Source organism: Phaethon aethereus, assembly GCF_964289735.1.
Source record: "Phaethon aethereus genome assembly, chromosome: 2".
NCBI classification, from domain to species: domain Eukaryota; kingdom Metazoa; phylum Chordata; class Aves; order Phaethontiformes; family Phaethontidae; genus Phaethon; species Phaethon aethereus.
This window is the reverse complement of record NC_138582.1, coordinates 113,594,002-113,617,273: the sequence shown is the minus strand read 5'-3', so window position 1 is coordinate 113,617,273 and position 23,272 is coordinate 113,594,002. Positions and strand designations below refer to the sequence as shown.

Here is a 23,272-nt window from a genome sequence, read left to right as displayed (position 1 = left end):
GACTTGATGATCTTGAAGGTCCTTTCCAACCTAGTGATTCTGTGATCAATGACAAAGTGGGATTGAGTGTACCCTCAGCATGTTTGCAGTTCACACCAAGCTGAGTGGCATGTTTGATATGCCTAGGGGATGGGATGCCATCCAGAGAGATCTGGACAAGCTTGAGGAATGGGCCTTTGTGAATCTCATGAGGTTCAACAAGGCCAAGTGCAGGGTCCTGCACCTGGGTCGGGGCAACCCCTGATACTAGTACAGGCTGGGGAATGAAGGGATTGAGAGCAGCCCTGCCAAGAAGAACTTGGGGGTACTGGTGGATGAAAAGCTGGATGTAAGCCAGCGATGTGCAGCCCAGAAGGCCAACCACATCCTGGGCTGCCTGAAAAGAAGTGTGGCCAGTAGGTTGGGGGAGGTGATTCTTTTCCTCTGCTCTGGGGAGACCCCACCTGGAGTACTGTGTCCAGCTCTGGAGCCCTCAGCACAGGAAAGACAAGGACCTGTTGAAGATGGGCCAGAGGAGGGCCACAAAAATGATCAGAGGGCTGGAACACCTCTCCTATGAGGACAGGCTGAGAGAGTTGGGGTTGTTCAGCCTGGAGAAGAGAAGGCTCTGGGGAGACCTTATTGGGGGTCTTCTAAGAAAGGTGGGGACAGACTTTTTAGCAGGGCCTGTAGTGATAGGACAAAGTTTTAATGGTTTTAAACTAAAAGAGGGCAGATTTCAACTAGATACAAGGAAGAAACTTTTTACAATGAGGGTAGTGAAACAGTGGAACAGGTTGCCCAGAGAGGTAGTAGATGCCCCATCCCTGGCAACATTCAAGGTCAGGTTGGATGGGGCTCTGAGCAACCTGCCCTGGTTGAAGATGTCCCTGGTCATTGTAGGGGGATTGGACTAGATGACGTTAAAAGGTCCCTTCCAACCTAAACTATTCTATGGTTCTATGATTTTATTACCTTGCCTATAATTCCAATGCTTTCTGTTCATCTCCAGAGGCAGTGGTACCAAGCCAGTGAATATCTGCATCTGTTTTAGAAATGTTGCAGAGGTGATTCAGGAATATAAGAACAATCTTCAGATGGAATAAAATATTATGACATTACAATTAGGAAAATTTTTAAAAAAACATGGCACCAACAATTTTATTTGGGAAGAATGACTCACAGCCAAAAAAAAGCCCAACTAGGGTCTAAGTGGCATTTTTGCATGTAAAGATACCGCATGTAATTTTGTAAGCTTTATAATTGTTAAAGTTTTAGCTATCTATTGATAATAGCCATTTTCCCAATATTTTCAATCTGAAAAAGATCTGGGAAAAAGGGGGAGGGTGGGAATCAAGAAAAAAAAAATGTTGTTCCCCTGATGTTTCTAGAGCAATTTCTCAAGCTGCGAGGGCCCCCTTAAGACTTTTTGCTATCAGATCCACGCTCTGAATGAAACCTTTAACATTTGATAATCACTGCCTCAAATGCTGCCTGCTGAACAGCTTCATCTCTGCCACTGTTCTGGATTGGGTGTGACACTTGCATTTCTCCGAGTTGCCTTCTTGCCAGTTTGCAACTGTAGGTGGGCAGTTTGATCAAAAATTAAATAAGAAATAGTAGTTGTATGAAACTGAGAGGAATCTTCAATACCCATATGGTTCTTTCCAAATACGTATTCAATCATCTTAGTAATCCTTTGTCTTTGAAAGCACAGAATCACTAAGGTTGGAAAGGACCTTCAAGATCATCAAGTCCAACCGTTAACCCAACACCACTGTGCCCCTTAAACCATGTACCGAAGCGCCACATCCACATGTTTTTTGAACACTTCCAGAGATGGTGACTGCACCACCTCCCTGGGCAGCCTGTTCCAATGCTTGACCACCCTCTCGGTGAAGAAATTTTTCCTAATATCCAATCTAAACCTTCCCTGGCGCAACTTGAGGCCATTTCCTCTCATCCTATCACTAGTTACTTGGGAGAACAGACCAACACCCTCATCGCCACAACCCCCTTTCAGGTAGTTGTAGAGAGCGATAAGGTCTCCTCTCAGCCTCTTCTCCAGACTGAACAACCCCAGTTCCCTCACCTGCTCCTAATAAGACTTGTCAGAAGCAATACTAATATCCAGAATACCTACATGAGGATATATTCTTTCCTCCTTCTCTCCTTTCTGTATAAAACTTTTAGTTTAATTAGATTCCTTTAAACTGTAGTTTCTCAATGTAGTCAGTTACCAAGTACTTGTCAACCTATGGCAGGATTTCCTGCTGTGAAATCTGAATGTTGTAGTACAGGCTAGTACCTGAAGTTATATTTTATTAACTACATGAATTAATTTTTTTTAAAAGCTTCTCTTTATTTTAGCTCTCAATGGTCCATGCAAACTGTAGCTGAAAATCTCCAGGGAAGAGGAAAATTAAGATTTGAATAACTGTTGAGGACACTGCATTTTAGCTATTGTGATATTCTCAGCTTTTGCTGTCGTCTTAGTAAATGAGTTAGCTGCTGAGCTGTTAAAAGTCCTGTAGAGAAAATTGCGACATGAAAATTCAATCTGGACTTGCAGTTTTTCAGTCCCACAAGCTCATCCAGCTTTTTTGCTGCCAAAAGGAAACAACGGCTGTTCCCAGGTGCAACAACAGGGTTGCTTGCTCAGCTGCACTGACACCACAAGTAAATCTCTCAAATTTGCTGAAGTTTTTTAGGGTAAACCTTGTGTTGTGAATTAAACCCCAGGTTGGGCCTCGCAGCCCCTCGTAGAGGTGCTGAAAGACTCTGTAGCCTGTTTCATTTCTTTTGGACTGCTGTGAAGTGAAAGGGACGCATGTATGTGTCTATGCATAGGGTGGGAGAGGCATGTATTGTCACCATGTGAGCAGAAATGTGCACCTGGTTGATCAAGAACAAGCTGTGGGGCTGGGCAATACAGTGGCAGATCAACTGTGCTGGCACTGTGCTTTTCATCAATGGACTGCATATCCTTGATGCCTCCTCAAGGAGGAGTGCTGCACAGACACCTGGAAGTGAGAAGTGCTCGAACTACTTGGGAACGTAAGCTCTTTGGTTTTCATGTCCCAAGTCACGTTTCAAAGCTGGGAAGGCTTTACACTCCTAAAACTATTTTGTCTTTCAAAAATCAGGGTGTTGTTTTTTCCTCTTGTCTATCTGTAGGTGTGAGGGTAAGCAATTCAGGCCTGTGTTTTTGAGATTCTCCACTGCTTTTCATGTCTCCATGTTTTGCTTCCACTTGGGGTGCTGCGCAGTTGTGTTTTGGATCTACCAAATGGGAGATCACAGCACTATAGTCTGTGGCCAAGGTCCAAGCTCTTAATGTTGCATAATCTTTTTTCACAGCTGTACTGATTTTGCTTATTTTGTTACTGGTGTTAAAACAACAATGCAATTTGTACGTTAAAACATTGGCATTCTTTTATTACTTTCTTATGTAGGCACCGTAGTTACAGCAAGTGCTGTTGTGGCTCTGCAGGCCAAGGTTGGCATTTTCCCTGGGCCTCAGCAACAGCTGTAAAGCAAGGTGTTAAACTTGATTGAGAAGCACCTTCAACTATATTATGGAGCAGCTGAATATTTCCATGGCGTTATTCAGTTAAACTGCAAGATGTGAATGCTGCTTTTATTTAAACATGCATTTTTCAGATCCCACAAAAATACCTGTTACATCCAGTGCATTACCTGCTGTGTCCTGGCTGTATGTAGGCGTGTATCAACCCAGTTCACATCCTAGTTCCCTATGGAAGAAAACTGCTGCCTGCAGGATGTGCTCTAGCAAGTCACCAGGACCAGGCAAGTGAGTGCCTGGGGTTATGATGCATACTAGCAATTCCTATCTATTTGCAGTTACAGACCAACAGAGAAGCTGGATGAAAGTATCTTTCCTTCTTGCAGCAGACAAGAAGGGGTCTGTAAGAGGATGATTGAACAAGAAGCTGATTTCACTACTTCTGTGCCTTGCTACAGTTATTGAAATGGGTTTAAATGTATTTACTTGAATATATGAATGCATGTGGCAAAAAGCAGAGCTGTGAATCCAAAAATCACGGTCTTGTGTTCCTCACCTAATACAAGTCTTTGGAAGTCGATGGAAATACACTAAGATGGGGTCTTGTAGTACTTGGCTGTTTCTGAAAAATGTTTTAAAGTAGTAACTGTCAGAGCAGTTAATCTGTTTAGATGTGTCCTTCCCCAGACCAAGGCCAGAACAAATTGGTTCAGTGAAACCTGTCAGTGAGAAACTGTGTAATCTTGTTGTCCTAAGGAGGTTTCTCACTTACTCTGCACACTGGTGTTTGGGATGTCTGAACAGGGAGGGTTTCTCTGTCCCTACTTTTCATCCTAATGTAGCTAAATGATGCTGATCAGGTACTTCAAGGTCCATCTGTCATAACTGCTGCTCAGAAGAGGTTGGGGTTTTAACTGTTCGAAGTTGCTGGAAAAGAACTCTAAATTTCACTCTGGCAAAGGGGAAGATCGGAATGAGGCAAGAGGTATCCTGTCGTGCCAACCAACCTGAGACAAACTGCTTACCCGCCTTGTGCTTGCAAGCTGCAACTGATAGCTTCTCCCTGGCAGTTCTAATCTGAAATAATTCTCTCTTTTTTTAGCTGAAACAAAGATCTGCTTCAAATACTACCACGGTGTGAGTGGGGCACTACGAGCAACAACTCCAAGTGTCACAGTGAAAAACAATGCGGCTCCTGTAAGTTATGCTGGCCTCTTATTTTTTATGTGTTTTTTTCCCCTGCTGTCACTGTGCTATGACTTGCTTTCCTTGCCAGCTTCATATACTTTTAGACAAAAACTGAACGTAATATTTGCTCTTCAGTGCACTGTGGTACAGAGAAAGCGGTAGTCTTTCTCTTGAAATGTGGGTTTGTATGCCAAAGGAACGTAGGTTCAGCTTTCCATCTGTCACAAACAACTTCTTTGATCTGGGGCAAGTCCCATGTCTTAGCTGTATCTCTTTTTGTAGATTTATCTTGTCTGTGCTGGGTGTTAAGAGACTTGAGTGATACCTATAGAGGTTTGGGGATTTTTGAGCTGTGAATACAATAAGTGCCTAGAAAAGGCATAAGATTTTCCTATTTTTAATGTGCATTTTTCAAAATGAAGGCATGAGCATTTTCATGGTCATGCCTCTGAGTTCCAGGAAGAGCTATGCTGGGATATTCTCATCAGTGGGTAAGAAGTAGGCATTCAGGTCCTAATCCATCAAAGTACTGAGGATTGTTTTTGACAGATTGAGGTTTCATTGACAGCAGTTTTGATTTGCTAGAGCCTAGCAAATGGCTCAAATAGCTCTAAAAAGCTGTATATCTTGCATGGTTTTGGAAAATCTGGTCACCCTGAGTGTGAAAGATTTTCTAGAAACCCAGAGGGAAACTTGCTGATCTCTAGAGCTTGTCAGGCCTTGCTGACAGTTTCACTGCCTGCCAGGCTCATCTTGGCAGAGGTCTGCATGAGCTGAGGAGTTTTAGTCCAACCAGCATTAGAAAAAGACTAGCTCAGATGTTGTTTGATCTGGAAGATGGGTTCAGGAAAGATCTGTCTTACCTGTGGGTGTATGTAGGTTTCCCTGGATATCACTGAAGCTTAAATTTTGAAAGTTTGGGTGGGTTTGGGGTTTTTTGTTTTGTTTTGGGGTTTTTTTTTTTTAGCAGTCCCAGGTTGATACTTCTAAAAACACTGAAAAGTCTCACATGCTGTGTGTTGATTGTGTGATTGCACCAGGGCCAGGAAGAATTCTTTTTTCCACCCTTAATGCATGTAGAGACTTCTGGTGGTTTTTCTTTGCCTTGTTTTGATGCATACAATAGCTGCAAATGGGATGCTGGGTAGGGGCTGATGGCCTGTCTTTTAGGAATAAAAGGGATTCATGTCTTGATAGGCCGTTCTGACATGCTCTTGGTGAAGCCATTCAACAATTTGGAAGCCTGCAGAGTTTCCTTTGGCTCTCTTCAGAGGAACATTGTGATGTGACCTTGGATATCTTCATTTTGTGGGATGCTGAAAAGTTCTTTTTAGCTTGTAGTGAGTGGCATCTTGTTGACTCAGGACTTTCTGTTTATTTCCTGGTTATCGTCAATGCTGGGGGACAATCTATGTTGTTGATTTAGTCCCAGTCTTTGAAAGCTAAGCCAGCCAACCAAGACAATAAATACCAGTAGGCTGAGGGATTAGAATCACCTTTTTTTCACAATTCACATCCGTGTCTGACACCTGAGTTTGAGTCAATTAAACAAATTTTTCAGGTCTAGTCTGGAAGGGTTATTCTATTGTTATTAAGTATCAGCAGTATGTTTTTGGTTAATATAACAATGTATGAGGACCTGTGCATTTGTAATATGCAAACATGTAATCTCTTCAAGATCTTCAATTGAAGCCTATATATATATATGTGGGGAAATAAAGTGCCTTAAGCAGCTGTTCACTTTCAGCTGAACAGGACTTATGTTTAAAAGAAAGTCCTCTTCATGCAGCACTCATGGTCTTTGTAGAGATCAGATTAGAAGAAGAAACACCTCTTATGACTTTTAGCTGAGTATACTGTACATGGCTGAAAAATAAAATATGATAAAAAGTGGTATCAGATCACAGCTTTCAGTTTGAGGGCCAAACCTGTGTCCTTGGAAATAGTATTCTCTTCACATAATCTAATTTTTCCTGCCTTTCTGGGTTATGGAATAGTCTGTGCTGTTTTGCCAGTTTCTTTTGCAGACCAGAGAGGCCAGCAGTGTTGTAGGTGCAGCATCAGTATCTTTGTTGCCTTCATTGTTTGCTGCATGACATAAATGTTTGGTGCATTGTAAAAAAAATATTAAGCAGTGAAGACAAAAAAAGCAAAGGCATAACAATGAAGATTATGCAGTGTTAACCTGGGTGGATCCTCCTGTATGAGTGCGAAGAGGAAAAAAGATTTGAAAACTTGTTTAGAGAAAATGGGCTGATTCTTGCTTATGTGAAGGCTTTCAGCTAAGTATGATCCTCCAAGCTCCAGTCCCAGCTGGAACTGTTGGATGGCTTTTTCTATCTGCCTCTCTGCAGTATATGTCCAACATTTACTGCTAAAGTTGTTGAATGTTTCACAGTGTCCTGTGCCATTGGGAAGTGCTACCCTCGCTGCACAGATGGGGAAGGAGATAGGTATTTTCCCAGCCCTAGCCTTTTCCTGGGTTCTTGTGTGCCTCTGCACTGGCTGCTGCTGGAGCACAGATAATGTCTGCACTTTGCATGGCACTATCCTTAGAACTGCAAACACACATAGGCACTCACCTTTTGACTGTGGTGAATTCCAGACTGGGTGAGGTTTTTGATTTTTTTTTTTTTTTAAGTGAAAGGAGAGAGGGAAAAAGTATTAAAGAAATCCCAAAATAAACTGCTCTATTTTAAAATATTTTTTTTCTAAGTAATGGCTTGGAACAGCAATCAGAAAATCCTTGTCCAAAACACGCAGCAGATATTCTGGTTTGTACTTTGCTGTGCTCATCCATCATCAGCCAGAGAGTAAATGCACAGCTTGCTTCATCCGTGTTGCCGGGTCCCTCCCTGTCCCTGTGCAGCGGCTCCACAGTGAAGTATACTGAGTGGGCAGCCCCATCTCTTTTTCCTGTGTCGGGAATCATAATCTGAGCATGGCTGAGCAGGGAAGTGACAGATTGTTTTATTTTCCCCTATTCCTCTGTGTGATCAGTTAAGGGCCGTGAGAGCCTAGCGCCATGCCTACAGCTCATCTGGGGGCCCCGGGACTCCTTACCCTGCTGAGACTTGACACACGGGGCCCTCCGTGACCAAACTGGACGCATCAAACTCCCCAGTTGTTTTCATTGCATCAGTGATGCAGGGCACTGCCCTAGGTCCCAGGCATGCCATTTTTCACAGCACCACCCAAAGCTATGGTCCTCCGGCCGTGGCAGCCTGCGTGCAGAGAGGGGCTCTACTCTGAGGGAACCTTCTTCAGCTTCTGAGGCACGTTCCTGTACCCCCTCGCTCCTGGAGGAGGGAATCCTGTGCCCTGTGCTTGGAAACCTACCCTGTTTTGCAGTCAGTAGGAGTTTTAGTAGTGGTTGTGGGACCTCAGTGTGTTAGAAATAATAGCTTTGCAGGGAGAAAATCTTAATAGGCATCCTGCTGTGGGTGTAGGGGCTAAAGGTTTTTTTTTTTAAAAGCTGGCTGCCTTGAACTAAAGGGGATTTTGTCTTTGTAGTGATGGTGCCACAAATTCACCCTGAAGCTTGGGCTGTCAGTAGAGGGACAGAGGGAACGAGGCTTTGTGTATTTGACCCCAGCAAACTTTTTCACTTGGCGCAGCTTGGGAAAAAGAGCAGGAGCAGGTGTCCTTTGGGGACCAGTGACCTTCTGGGGACAGTGTTTTCCCTGCTAGCAGAGACTCATCTGCAGCTGATGCCAGAGCCACCCAAATGAATTCTGTCCGAGCCTCCGGGCGCGTGGCACCTCCCGTGGCAGAGGCAGCAGCTGGCATACTGGCTGCTCGGTGCCTGTCCCGTCCTGTCTGTCAACAAGACCCGCAAACACCAATAACCAGCAGTGTCCTAACACCACAATTAAAAAAAAAAAACAAACAGCAACAAAAAAAAGCTCCTTCATTGTCTGACTGCAGTTTGCTGCAATTGAAAAGGGAAAAGAAGCTGGAAGTAGTCATGCTGGGGGCTGTAAGCGGTTGCCATTCTTGTTCTCGCGCTGTTGAGACCGTCTTTAACTGGCAGTTAAAAGGAATCCTGCCTCCAAAGGGGAAAAAAGTTGCCATGTTAGTTGGATATCTTTGTATAGCACCAATGGTGCTTTAGGCTGAGTAGCATCTCGTGTTTCTTGTATTATGAATGTTCTGCTCCATTTGAGTTTATCTCCTTACGCAGTAACCCAGTTATTAGAGCTGCCTTGCCTGCTGATTAGGATGCCCTGCAGTTCGTTTGTTGGTGAAAAGTCCTGTCACATTTTATCGCCTGTGAATCGTCAAGCTTGAATATCTGGGAACGAAGGACTGTGCGCTTTGGACAATTCATACATGGCAGGAGCGTGAATGTGAATTTGGGGCAGCGGATAGGCCTGGGGGTAATGGCAGTAAAACAGAGCACCTGCAATTCTGGAAGAAAGGAACATCCTGGGTGGCTTTTTCTGAGCTAGTGGCATCCTGAAGACAGTGCTGTTTACGTACAGTAGTTTATACTACTAAAATGGAAGCATTACCATGGTATGGATAAGCAAACAGTTTTCTTAGTAGAGAAGAACATTTTTACATCATCTGGAACGTTCCTCTATTTGTTACTCTTCATTTATTCATAATGTTGTCACCACTAATTCATCTTTACATCAGACATTGTTGTAGGAAAACAATATGAGTTACAGCAATTAATTCTAGCAGTAGGAAAGTGTTATCTGGCTAGTGTGAAAATGATTTAACCTGACCGTGGCTCCACACCATAAAATAAAGCTGGCCTGAGAACAGCATACAGAATAAAAAAGAACCACCTTTTCCCCTAAGAGTTTATAGCCTAAAAAGATAAATTGGATACATCACAATTAAACGACAGTAAGTGGAGAATCAATGTTTTAGCCTCAGGACAAAATGTCTTCACTGAATTGGGAGCATTCACTCACTGTGCATTAGATGCAAAGAACCATGGCTAAGCGAACCTCTGGAGCTTTCGTGCCACAGTTCCTGTCTCATAGATCATGATGGCACTTGTCAAATACATTTAGCACTGTGGGGAAAGCTATGTAAATTGGGGCTAATTATTGAAAAAGACCTTCTCTGTGTTATGCTTGTGTGGAAATGCTGCCTCAGCTGGGTTTCCCACAGCAGGAATTACTGCTTGATAAGCTGCTGCCATTTGGTGGTGACTGATCATTCCTGAGGACTTCCTGCTGTAAATATTTGCATTACGTGCTGTCATGTCAGCGCGTGGGCTGCCGAGGAGTGTGTGATAATGAAGCATTCTGCCTCATTTCCATGTACGTGCCGCAAGCCGGGATTTTATGAGGGTGTGCACATGCAAGCAGCTCTATCTCATTCTTTCCAAAGGCTGTATTTAAAAATCTCAGCTGTGTGTTCTTTTTCACTATGTATTATTCTGTGATAGGTGAGTTTTAAAACTGTCTTTCTGGGGCATCACTATGTAATAAATCTACCAGTCTGATTTTGAGAGTGTAAAAATAATTCTACTTCAAGAAACAGAGGATAAAGAGGGAGCAGAAACTTCTAGTGACTTCTGCACTGTTCAGCAATTGAGTTAAAAAAAAAAAATATGGAAAACGCAACATCAGACTGCTGCAATTAGTCACAAAGAATGCAAGCCAGGTACATCTTTAACAAGTGTAAGGGGTGTACCTTGCAAGGCTCAGCATTTCCAGGGAGGCAGGCAGCACTTCTCTGGAAGCTATGGGTGTGCTTAGGTGACTGGGTATTTGTCAGGAGTCAGCAAGGGAATCCCCTTTCCTTATCTTGAGATGAGAAGTAGCCAGAGCTCCCCCAACTTGCAGCTGCCTTCGAATGCAAGGCAAGGAGTCGTATTGTTAGTACCACCTATACTCTTTCTCCTCCTATTGCCTGCAAAGGAGATGGAGTCATTCAGGAATGAAAATGTCGAAGCAAAATGAGCAGGGGAAATTACTGGAAACACTCGCTCAGCTGGAAGGAAGCGTAGACTCCAGCAGTCAAACTACAAAGTGCTCTCTGCCAGGGTATGGTCCCTTTCCAATGTAAAAGGGCATCCAACAGAAAATATATAAGCTAAGAAACAGTTGCTGAAAGACAGTGAATCCCACTGATTAACCATTTGAGGTGAATAATTCTGAAAAAAAAAAAGTAGCTCATCCATAAACTGTGGGAGGAAGGTGATCTGTGTAGGCTTCTGATCTATTGGAAGTACCTGCCCATTTTTGGTTTTTTTCCTGATGTGGTATTTCTTTCACAATAGTAGCAATACCGTCCACATCCCACCTGCCTTATGTGCTCATACCTTGCCACTGGTGTAGGCTGACATCGTGAAGTGGTATACCATGAGAACATATAAGTCTTTGAATTTAAAGAAACTGTTACCTTGACTGAGGAGTTGCTTCAACATTTTAACAGGAAGTTCTGTAAGTTATTGGTTTTCTGTAAGCATGCAAGGAGCAATTTGGTCACTTGTGTACAACACGATGTTATGGTGCCTGGAGTTAAGTTGCAACAGCTCACAGTAAGCTCATCAGAGGCAGAAGGAAGAAGTGTAGTAGTACCTGGTAGTAAGGAATTCGCAAAGATTTTACTATGTGTATAGGAAACATAGAAATTTCATGTTGCGAAGTCCTGTGTGTGCTCATTGTATACCTGTTTGCTAGAGAGGTTAAGTTAAAAAAGAGAGCAAGGAAAGAATTAGGAGCAATACAGAAAGGTTTTCATTAATACTCTATTGTTTTCAACACATTATATTGTAGTATTACCTAAAGCCTTTATCTAAGATTGGGTTCCAGGGCGGCATGCACTGAATGGATGCACTAGCCATTACATGACCTACAGCTAACATGCATTTGGAGGGAAGGGTGGGTTTCCTGGCAGAATTTGAACCCCCTAGCTACAAAATAGAAGGGAATGATTTTTTTTTTAGTGTGAGAACAACCCTCAGCACATTTGTTACAGCTGAAAAATGTCATTAATTCATTTTTTCACTTCTGTTTTGCTTCATTATAAAACCATGGTAGTGTTTTACAGCCTGATTTGACGATACTCAGTTATGTTCAAGCATACTTACTCACATGAGCAGCCTTCTAATAGTTGCACAGTTGAGCCCTTACTTCAGTGTAATTACATTTTTGCTTGTGCTTTTCTATATCCTAATTAGCACTGATTCAAAGAATTTGAAGGTTAATGACATATCCAAATTATTTCTTGTTGCCACCTCAGTAACACGGGTGCCTTTTCAGTATCCAGATACATAAAGACTACTGTATTTACACTGCAATTACCCTGTCATGTAGTGAGCACTCCATTTATATGAATTAGTGGAGTCAGAAAGCGTAATCAGGGTGTAATTGGTCTCTGACTGCAGCATAGCTATAGTCACTGTGTTAGAAATAATAACCTTTTCTTTCCTTTCATTTCCTCTACTCACAATTTAAATCAGGATGGTTGGCAAGAGATTTTCTTTAAATATTAAAAAAATTCATTTGCACCAAAGGCCTCTCCTCAGTACAATCCAACAATACTGGCTTTTACAGTCCTGATTCAGTAAGGGTGCAGAGCACATGCTGAAACCCCACTGACTTACTGGAAATGTTTAACGATTTTCTTCCAAATTGGCAGAATCTTTCAAAACAGAATGGAACTAGCAAGTAGAGTCACTTCAAGTAGCATTTTCATTATGACAGATTTCAGATAGGTCAATAGCTAAAGTGACAAATGATCTAGTTCTGTGCCCCTGGTGGCTTTTTTCCTCTATCTATATATTGACTTTTTCAGCTTGCTGTAGTTCAAACTCCTATCACCACCTGTTCGTAGATTTACACCACTTGTGAGAGGTAAGTGCTCAGAATTTATTATCTAATAAGCACAAATTGAGCAGGAGAGGTACAAACAATTTTCTTTGTGAACATCAGCATTGATTTTTCCAAGCAGCAGCCTGTAACTCTCAACATACAGGTATGTTCTTTTTTATTATTCCAATCTGTGTGGAATGTATCTGCTTTCCAGCACACGTCTGTTTGCATATTTAAATGTTACTTAATTTTGCAGTCTTCATAATTTCCTGATCTGTCTGTATGAAAGATGGAGGTGTAGTGTATTTGATCATCATAATGGAATTTCAAACGCAAGCACCTAAAAATTAGGCTTGGTGCCAAAAATCAGAACAGATTGGAAAAGACTTTACGCAAGAAACGCAGCCGAAATACTCTTCAATGCTTTTTCTGCACTAAGTCGCCTGCATATTTCACACTCATCTTCAAGGACCGCACATCTAGGAGAGAAGGGAAAAGAGCCGCCCGCGTGTTGCGAGTGCGATGCAGGGCAGCGGGTCGGCACGGCTCGCCGTGCTGCTTTGAAACCATCGCGCACGGAGCACTGTGTCAAGCAGCGATTCTGCACGTGTTGCTGATGCATTGAACGCCAGTGCCCTTTTGCATCCTGTGGCGAACCCAGGTAATACACTAGAGCACAAAAGAAGTAGTCCTATATATCGAGTGTATCCCTGGCAGAGTACCAGACACCTGAAGCAGGGAAAGGCTGCGTGCCTATACAGGCAGGGTGGCTGCAGCACGTGTCCTGTTAGCTGTGCTGAAGAGTGGAACATGAGTGATCTGAAGTGGAAGTTGCGGAGGTCCTGACGTTGTCGTCTTTAGTCCCCTTTCACCAGCGCAGGCACGCTTAAGCGCCTGGTCGCTTCACACATAATGCACTGCTGTAGGCATAGCTGCAATGGATTTAAACAGGGAATAGGCGACATAAGGAAAAACTGGCATCTGTTAAATTATTCCGCAAAATAGTTCTTTAAGCGTTCATCCGTCAGGCTTTTTCCTATTGTGCTAGCCTGAATGTGTAGTTGTGCAGTCAGAAAAGCAGAGTAGGGACAGAACAAAAAGCAGGGTTAAGGCCACCATTTGCATGTGTCCCATTAAAATGTCAACTTCTTGCCCTCTCGTGGACTCTAAGCAGTGCTAATTCTGGGGCTGCTGAGCCATCCTTAGGTATCACTGGCCACAGCTTACTCTTCACTTTGCAGATCAGTTTTGGGCTTCTCCCTAGTTTGTTTGCACACACTGTTTCAGAGAAAACACTTGGGTCAAATTTAACATCACACATCTGATCCCATATGAACTTCTAAATGCACATTTAGAGTGGTTTAACTAGCAGACTTTCAGCGCAGCGCTGAAGAAATAAAAAGCATGATAGATGAGAACTGGAGTGATTCTATTTCAGCAACACCAAGATGATCATTACACAAGCCATTTATTTGTTAATGGGTTCAATACGTGTTTGGTATTTCCCAGCCACTTGCTTTCTGAATGTCTCTTGTTATGTTCACATAATAGCCCTACTAACAGTCTGCACATCATATTACTGCCTTCTGTAGTTGAGTACATTATGGAGAGATCAGTGACTTCAGCACACTGCACCCAGTATAATCATCTATGCTTTGGCCTTTTACGATCTTACTCCCTCCTGCATCTGGTCAGATTGATGAAAAACAATGCAGTTCCTGAAATTGTACAGTGGGTCTGAGGGCACATATTTCAGTTTTGTTGAAGGAGGAAGGAAGGATTTAGGCTTGTGGAGTGCAACTTCAGAGGTGAAGATGATAGACTTCTGAATGAAGCACCTCCTGCTTTCCTCCCTTCTAAGAGTTAGCTGCTGCAATAGAGCATGAATCTGATTGTGGGTGAACACCAGACAAATTACTAGAGGTAGTTTAGGCTATATGACATGCCTTTCCAGCATGTATCAGTTCAGAAGTTGCAAAAAGATTTGCTTTGTTGCTTAACAAAATAGATGATTTCTGCCCTTTTCCCCCTGCATTTATCAGTTTGATTTGTTGTTGCCAATTTTGTACACATTGACCTAAGTCTTACTGGGTGCTCTAGAGGCCTGCTAATGGATTAAAAAAGGAGAACATTGTGTTCTCACCATTTTTTGTGTGTGTTTGCCTATTTAGTGAAAGCACTGCTTATACTTGGTAGTGTCTTGATTTTAGAAAACGCACTTTTCAATCAGGAAAAAAAGGAATGCTACCAAGGTAAATCCTCTCCAGTATCCAGACAGTCCAACACCCAGGACCATGGAGGCTACAAGAATCCTGCAGTGCATAGGCATGAAATCCTCTAGGTCAAATTGGGTAGGTCTGCAGTATTGCCTGATGAGGCATAAAGAGGAAAAGGTCAGGATTTGGTTTTCTGTACTCCATTATGTTTCCAGGACTGCTTATTCACATCATTACTTGCCATAACGTTTTCATCAGCTGCCCTTTCTTGGTCTGGACTGGATAGGCATGGGGACTAGCTGTTGGAAAAAACTTGTGTTCCTGTTGCAAGTGGGGTGCTTGATAACTGCAAGTCATTGCAGCAGGGCAATAATTTTGGGCTTATTTGTACATTTTCTGTGTCACCACAGTAACAAATTTTTCCCTTTAATTAGGCCTTGCAAGAAAAAAAATCCTTGCTTTCCTCAATTTTGAATTTATTGTTGTTCAATGTCGTTGTCTTCTCCTATGTTCCAGGATTAGTGAAGATGGAGATAAGAAGCTCTTGTTCTCCCATCTACGTACTAGTTAGTATTGCTTATAGCTTTGCCACTTTGCCATGTTTTCTTCTACTCAAGTTCTTCTAAGGTGCTTTAAAAGCATGTATATCAGGTGATGCATGATTCTGGTGTGCATCTTCTCTCATACAATTTTTAATACAAGATTAGATTCTTCTTGAAGGCATAAGCAAGCATTTTCAGGACATCTGATATTGTCCCAGTACTCATGAGTTGAGGAAGTTCTTTGTGTTTATATAACAATCTCAGAAGAGAGAGGGAATTTTGAGTGTGGATGACAACCACGTGGTTTTGTGTAGAATTGGAACTGAGGTAGAATTTTGAAGCAGGAATGGTATTAATTAGCTAAGAAATCTGAATTGATTGGGCTGAGTAGTCATAGTCTTTAATCTTCTATTAGTCCCTATTAGTCCCTAGAGACAAAGCAGAGGGCTTAGGAGCAGTATTAGCCATACTGAAGAGCGTAGTGGCCAGGTTTGTGACTGACCTGTTCATCCAGGAAAATTAGCTTACTAAGCAATGGTCATTAGATTAGCTTAAAGAAGAAATGGCTCATGTTGAGGAAGGAATGCAAATATTAGCTGAGACACAACTTTTTGTGTGGATGAGCCTTCCAAAGAAGTTGAAATAAATTTTAAAAGGTGTACAGGGAAAAACATTAACTCACTGCTTACCCAAAGCAATAAGTAAAATCCCAAATGACTCTAAGAGCTTACAATGAACAAGGCAAAATAAGCAGATGGAGCTGGCGCAGTGATGGAACTTTTTTGTAAAACTCTCATGATTGCTCTGTGATATGACAATAGGATGTCAGGAAAACTTGGTAAATACGGTGGAATTACCATCTTATGGGTTTATTTTTAAAACGTCTGTGATGCTTATAAGAGATTTCTAAAAGAATGTTAGGATGTCAGAGGCTCATCCTATTTCTTGAAGATGGTGTTTTGTGTAACAGTATCTGCTGCTGGGTCTCAGACATGCTGCTAAGTGAAAAAGGAAAAGGAAGCTTAATCTGCAGAGACAGATGCTTAAAAAAGGTGTGACTACAGTTTTTAAGGCTGTTGGTGTAGATCACGGTGATCTGAAAGCCAGATCCACTGAAGTAATAGAGATCTTCCTGCTTATTCAGTGGGGCTCTCTCTTAAAGCCTAGGTGAACTATTGCACAAATATAGGCTAGATACAATTTGCTTGTGATTGATGTTGCGTTTTTTTGCCTGGCCTTTTTAAATTATTTTGCTATAAGGTGTGACGCTTTGGACAGCTGCTTTGGAGTATAATGCAAATAACTTGTAAGAGTTGAGTAAAATTGGGGGTTTTTTCTTTTTTTTCAGAAAAGAGCGTGGAGACTTATCTGGGGTCTCTTGTCTGGGGATTCCTGATGCACTGACCAAGCTGCCCTGTGCTCTGTGTTGTGGTCAGAGCTGTAGCCTGCAGGTTTACAGACGTGAGGGAAACATCCAGGGCACATAGATAAGAAATGAAATTGAATATGTCAGTGATGAATTTGCTGTGCAAATGCAAAGTACAATTTTACAAAGCTCTAATGCATAGTTGAGAACGCTGAGAAATTCTTGGGTAGATGTACAGATTGTAAAGTCTCTGAACCACCCACAAATGAAACACAAGTTTTATTGGAATCGCATATTCCTAAGATAAAAGGTGCTGTGTTCCCTGTGGCCAGCTGGAAAGCTTGACACAGCAGGAGGAAAACAAGGAAATAGGTACAAGTCCTCTTGTGTCTGCGGATCTGTATTGCTTGTACCTGAATACAAGCTGAGGTATGAACTTAAGCTGAGGTGGGCACTTGCAAGCCTGGTCTCTCACTTGGGATCTTTTCAGCAAATAGCATTCCCTAACGTGGCTGTTTCAAGCACTGGGAGGATTTCTTTACCTCAGAGCGTCAGCCAGACACACAGAGGGAAAGAAAGAGGTTGTAAAACTTGGCCAAAGGCAGATCTGGAGCCTGCACTGAACCACTCTGCACAACCCTGTAATGAAGTTTCATCTCTATTGAAGCTGATAGATGCCGTTGACCTTAGTCCTGACTGGATTTTCAGAAACCTAGGATTTTCCAGCTGCATTAAAGCAGAAAAATAACTTTTCCTAAAATATCTTCTGTTTCCTTGTCTGCTTTCCTTAGTCCTGGGAAGAAGGGGAGATGGCGGGAAGATTTGGGGAGAGAAGAATATTATTGTAATTTCATGATGCATGACCGTTATAAAAGTAACCAGTACTTAAAATCTGTCCTGAAATAACCCATACTCTCAGCTAACCTATATAAAAGCAGGAGGCATGACTGTGAAGGTGGCTCTGAGGTGAACTTGCACACATTTATAACTTGTGGATTTGTAGGTCATTTTGAATGTTTTTGAATGGCGTAATTCACAGGTTACTTCAGTGGAAATACCCTAAGCAGGGGGAAGAGAAGAGCAAGTGGTGGCTGAAAGCTAAAAAGCTTTTCAACAACCCAGCACACATCAGTGCTTGCAGATACCTGCCCTTTGAGTGTAGTGTGCATGTATGTGAATGTCTGTACATGAATGTAAGCCCTATTGTGATCGTGTCATCCTTTCCACCTAGCTGCATGGTTTTTTGCTTCTCATGTTTTTTACTATTACTTTTCAGTTGCGCATTTCCCATTTTTTTTTCTGCCGATGATTCAGCTTTTAGGCTGAATCTTAAGTATAGCTTGGATTGCCTGTACTTCTCACAAAAACCCTAGTGATCCAAAAATATATCTATAATGTTATATTGGGAAAAGGTTATGATCAGAGACAGCTGAAAAAAAGAAGCATTACGATTAATATTCATCAAGAGGCAGACTTAATGCTTCACAGTGATCTTTTAGGTTTACATTTCCTGGTTTCTAAGAGCTCAACAGGATAATCATGTTCCTTTAATGTAGTTTTGCTGATGGAATACAATTATGTAATATTGCATACGTTTCTAAATAATTTTTGCTCTAATTATTACTTGTATAAAGGATTAAGAAGAAAGATGTTCAAGTGGGGAAACAGATGTAGGTCAGTATGTTATATATCAGCAGATGTGTGTAAGAATTTTTTTTAACAGAATTTTGAACCCTTTGTTCATTTTTAATCCTTAATCTCTAGAGAAACGTTTCCCATTTCCATTAAATATCTGGGGTTTTTGCCAGCCAGCTAGCTAGCTGAGTTCTTAGACAAGCACGTTTCTATCCATATGTGAAAGCATGCTGTTCCTCCCAACTTAATATTTCCAGTTTAAAAGCAGGATTAAATTCTTACATCTGTGGAGTCTGGAAAGCAACTAAATTGTTCCTACACCGCTCACTTTTTAACTCAGTGGGTCTGATTTTTATTTATGCTGAGGCCCTTTTGCCCTTACAGTAATGCAGTAGGACTTTATGGTCAACACAAGTATGAACCACTTTAATTAGACTATATGTTGGTATTCGTAGCAAAGGACCACCAGCATCACTTATACTACCTAACTCTGGGCAATTGTTAAAATTGAGTTCACAAAATTTATCATGGACTATATTTCAGGTACCACTGCATTTATGATATTTTGTCTGGCAGACTAGGACTGTGATTCCAGAGGTGAAGTATTTGAGGGCAACCAGTATGTGTTGTTATAAAGCTGATTCAGCTACATGGGAATAGTTAAGCCTAATATCAGAAAAGTCTGGGGGTGCCACTAGTTGTCAGGAAACCCTGGTTTTAATAGCAGCCTATTCGTTTCTCATGTTCCCAAAAGGATCTAATGTGACCTCGCAAGCAGACAAGTTTGAAAGTTGCTGTCATGAGGTTTGAGTTCTAAGAAACCTGTACTGATAATTGTTGAGGGCTTTTTGTTGTTGTCTTGGTTTGGGTTTTAAGAGGTGTCTGAAAGGGAGGAACAGTATTTTTTAGGATGTGGAAGATCTGGTGTTTTAGAAATTAATTGCTCTCTTCCCTTATTAGCATACTACCCTCTTCATTTTCCACTCTTTCTATAGAGCTGTGCTTTTCCTCTTTTCCCCTTTTCTTTCTACACTTTTTCTTTCCTTTTCTGATTAATTCCTTTCACTTTTTTGTTGGCTGCTTCCTTTCACAATTTTGAAAAGCTTCTTGATAAGGAGGCCTAGACTGCCTGAAAAGCATGGTGGGCTCTGGCCTCAACCAGCCTTTAGGACCATTTGGCTGCCACAGCTGGCCGGTAGCAGTCACTGTGTAAGCCTCAAAGCAGGGTGGACAAAGCTGCCAGGCACACCCAGGCATGTGAGACCTCCTGCTTTAAGGCAAGGGCGAGCCATGGCTACGCCTGAGGCTCAGCTTATGGCCCTGCTGATTTTGCAGCTGCCTCCCTATGTTGTGCAGCAGCACCCTGTGGGTTTTCGTGCACTTTGGAGCTCCTACCGCTGAGAGGATGCTCAGGGTTTGCACGTTTATTTTTCAGTTGTGCCTTTGACGGTGAGGAACGGAGGGGGAAACTGCCAAGTCTTTCTCGTGATGTCCTCACTTTTGACTGTGAGTGATGGACTGTTGATGGGGGGTCAGCACAGGCTGCTTCAGTGTTCTGCGGTTCAGGGATGTATAATGCTGCTGCAGCAGAAGAGGATAAAATATTAATGCCATGAAGTCAGTGGTCAAATTCTTACTACTTTCAGAGGGGTCAAAATTGACTTCCAGACTCACCAGTCATCCTTAGTGTCTCACTGTAGGCTGGCAGCACAGCCTGCCCCAGGATGGGAGGGGAAAAGTCATGGGTCTTGTTGTTCTCTTACTAACTGGTGAAGGGGTCATGGTCTAAGGAGGTTGCTTGGATCAGACCTGCTTCCATGTAGCCCAAAGTTTTGGATGCTGATCAAGAAAGTTTTGTTCCTGCAACTGCAGGAAAGAGAAGAGCAGAGTAAGAGCTGCTGCTGGAAGGGCAGCCTTGTGGCAGAGCACCAGTCTGCTCACCATGGCTTCTAGCTCCAGCAATGGCAGCAGCAATAGCCCAGCTCTGCTTTCCTCTTCTTGCCCATCACTGCACATACAACTGCCAACAAGTGAGCACCGGTGCTGCCTGTGAAGGGAAGAAGGGAGGGATGTGCTCTTTGCCTGGCAGAGGGCAGAGATGTTCCTGGTGGGGATCAGGGGGAGATGTTTTGTGCAGAAGACACCTGCTTTCATGTGAGCATGTTTGGCAAGGGAAAGGGTCTGGGGAGCATGGGACATGGAGTTTATGTGGGGATGGGAGCCACTTCCCTTCTGTATGAGTACTGCACGAGAACAGTGTGGGTGGTGTGTATAGTGTGGAGTATGAACTGCTGTGTTGCCTTGTTTTGTTCCACAGAGCAGTTTCCAGGGTTGACTTAAGTGTTTGAGAGAAACTTGGCACTGATTACCATCAAAACTGACACATGCAAAAGAAAACATCTGTTGCTCATAAGATGTGATTTATTTATTAAAATCTACAAGAATTATATCACTATACACACTGTAGTTAATGATTTCCATGCAGTGACAGCACTCCTGCATTTAGTTGACATCCTTTTCCCCCCCTGTCATGTTTAATGAATTTATGTTCTGAAGTCTTTTGCATCCAATATACAGCAGGCCAAATCCTTCACAAGGCTTTCTGTGGTGACCAAGTTGCTGTAGGGAATGCAGCTGTTAACTGGAGATTGGATTTTGTAAATGCTGCTTCACCCCCGAATTCTTTGCCATACCTCAACTTTGCTGTAACACCCCACCACAGTAATTTTCAGGATGAGTCTGGCTCCTGTTGTCTCCATCCTTCAGACTGGTCATTGACATTACATATGAGGAGCAGCAGGGGGACACCTGGACTTGTTCAGTCTTAAGAGGAGTCTTAGGTGGGATGTTACCGATGCCTTTACCTAATGGGAGTTTGTAGGGAAGGAGGAGGTAAACTCTTCTTACAGTGCATGGTGAAATGACAGTAGGCCATAGGCACAAGTTGCAAGAAGGGACATTGTGATTAGATGTCAGGAATTTTTTTTCAAGACAATAGTCAAACATTAGAACAGGTTGCCCAGAGAGCTTGTGGGATCTCCATCCCTGGAGATATTCAAAGCTCGACTGGACATGGCCCTGAGTAGCCTGCTTATGTTGGTCCTGCTTTGACTGAAGGGTCAAATGACTTCAGGAGATCTTTTCCAATGTTGGTTACTCTACGGCAGTTTGATTACAATCAGTATTCCCACAAGACCACTTCACTGGAGGAGGCTGTTGACTTTTTAATGCCTGCAGCTCTAGAAAGCAGCAAACTAAGAAAAACAAAGCTGTAAATGCTGTAGCCAGCAGTAGCCGAACAGGATGAAGGTAGTTCTTGAAAAAAATAAAAAAACCCAACCAGACAGGCAAATAACCAAACAAAAAACCCCATGGCTTTATTGAGATAGGATAAGCAGTTTCTGCTGGGCCTGAAGGCTCTCTCAAAAGATACACAGGAAAAACACCCAAGTATGAATGAGTCTGCATTAACTAAGTGACTGTAAAAGGAGAGGGTTTAGGTTTTTTTCCTCAGCTTGACCCTTTCTGTGCCATCATAACTAGAAAAATGCATTGTGGAGTGCAAATGTTTTATTAGTAATTCAGCAAGGTTGAGACACGTTTGAAGTAGCAGAGATATTTCTCTCTTTTCTAAAATCAGATTATAAATCTCTGCAGTTGCCTCATTTCTGCCCAAAGTAGGATTCAAGGTTGAAAGTAAAGGATTTTTAACTCACTTCTGGAAAATAATGGTATTCGTAGTGGATTGATATTTGGGGCATTCATTTAGAAGAATGGGCATTGTTCATTGCCTTGCTGCTGCTTTTATAGTGTAAAGGGTCATTGACTTGATTCCCTTGTCCAGACTTTGACAGCAAGACTAATGCATTGAGCTGTTCTTCAAATACAGCTTAGCTGAAGGATATGGTTGTCTCTCGCACGTGTGAGCATTACTCATCTGCGTCTTGTCCCAACCAAACTACATTAGAAGAGTGAGGAGTTTCTGAAGCTCTAATGAAGGCTGCCTGGAAGCACAAACTACTGTCTAATGCATTTTCCTGCCTTCCAAAGATGGCAGAGTTTAGAGTATTTCCACTATATATGCCATATGTTTTGATCACTCTTGTCATTTCCTAGTGCAAAGAGAAAAGGTGTTAGCAGCAATTTTTTAGTTCTCCATACAAACAAAATGTTTTCTTGAAAAGTTTGAATTTGGAGTCTAAAGGGGTAAATTTTATGCAGAATTTAAGGATCCAAACAGTGCCCAATGGGCATATCTCATCTGTCAATGGCAAGCCTCCCAGTTATTTCAGTGGGTTGTAGGGTCTTGCTTAGCTGTTCCTGAGAGGTTAATATTTACCAGCAGTTCTTGTTGTCAGAGTGCTTAAACCCATTAATACTCTGTGTATGGACCTGCCAGGTTTACAGGGCCGATCCTGTCCTGCATTAGGCAGCTGCCTGATGTAAATGATCACAAATCCAGATTTTCTTAGAGGCTTTTTTCTGGATGATGGTGGCTCTGGGAAGCAGAAAGCTGTTTAGCAACTGGAAGGAGCCTTCTTCCCTGCTAACTCGACCAGTTTGTTTTGCACACTGGGGTTGTAGACTATTGTCATCCTTTGGACCACTTTTAAACTTGCTGAGAGGCTTGTTAGCACTCATAGGCTCACTGGCATAAAATAGCATGCTGCCTCAGAGCCAACGTGTGAGCAGCTGGTGAGACATGACAGAAAGCATTCTTCCCAGAAGTTTGCTACATGTAAAGGAAAAACAGCTGCTTGTTAGATGTAGTCCAGCTATCGACCCAGAATGCACAACCCAAATGCTGTTCAAATGCACGCACGATTGTGTTTAACCATCTAGAAATCTAAGAAGTTTATTTAAGTGCAGCTTCAAAGAGTGAAAGAAGATCAGAATCTCTAATCAAAGCTTTTCCTCTGCTGCCAAAGGATAGCTGAATTTTATTAGGCAGAACTGTTGAAACAGTGAAAAAGCTGAATCTAATAACATTTGGGAAGAGAAAGATACTGGACTCTGTGGGAGATACTGATTTGTTGCCT

General features: G+C 42.3%; 1 protein-coding gene across 1 annotated transcript in view; it reads left to right on the top strand.

Moving 5' to 3' along the window:
• The window catches only part of HECW1 (HECT, C2 and WW domain containing E3 ubiquitin protein ligase 1), a gene marked incomplete at its 5' end in the record, with an annotated part of 190,275 nt that overhangs the window by 51,746 nt on the left and 115,257 nt on the right, over positions 1–23,272 (top strand). The window contains one exon of the mRNA XM_081996466.1: positions 4,608–4,702. Coding sequence (XP_081852592.1) covers positions 4,608–4,702 — 95 coding nt within the window. The remainder of the gene's footprint in view (positions 1–4,607; positions 4,703–23,272) is intronic.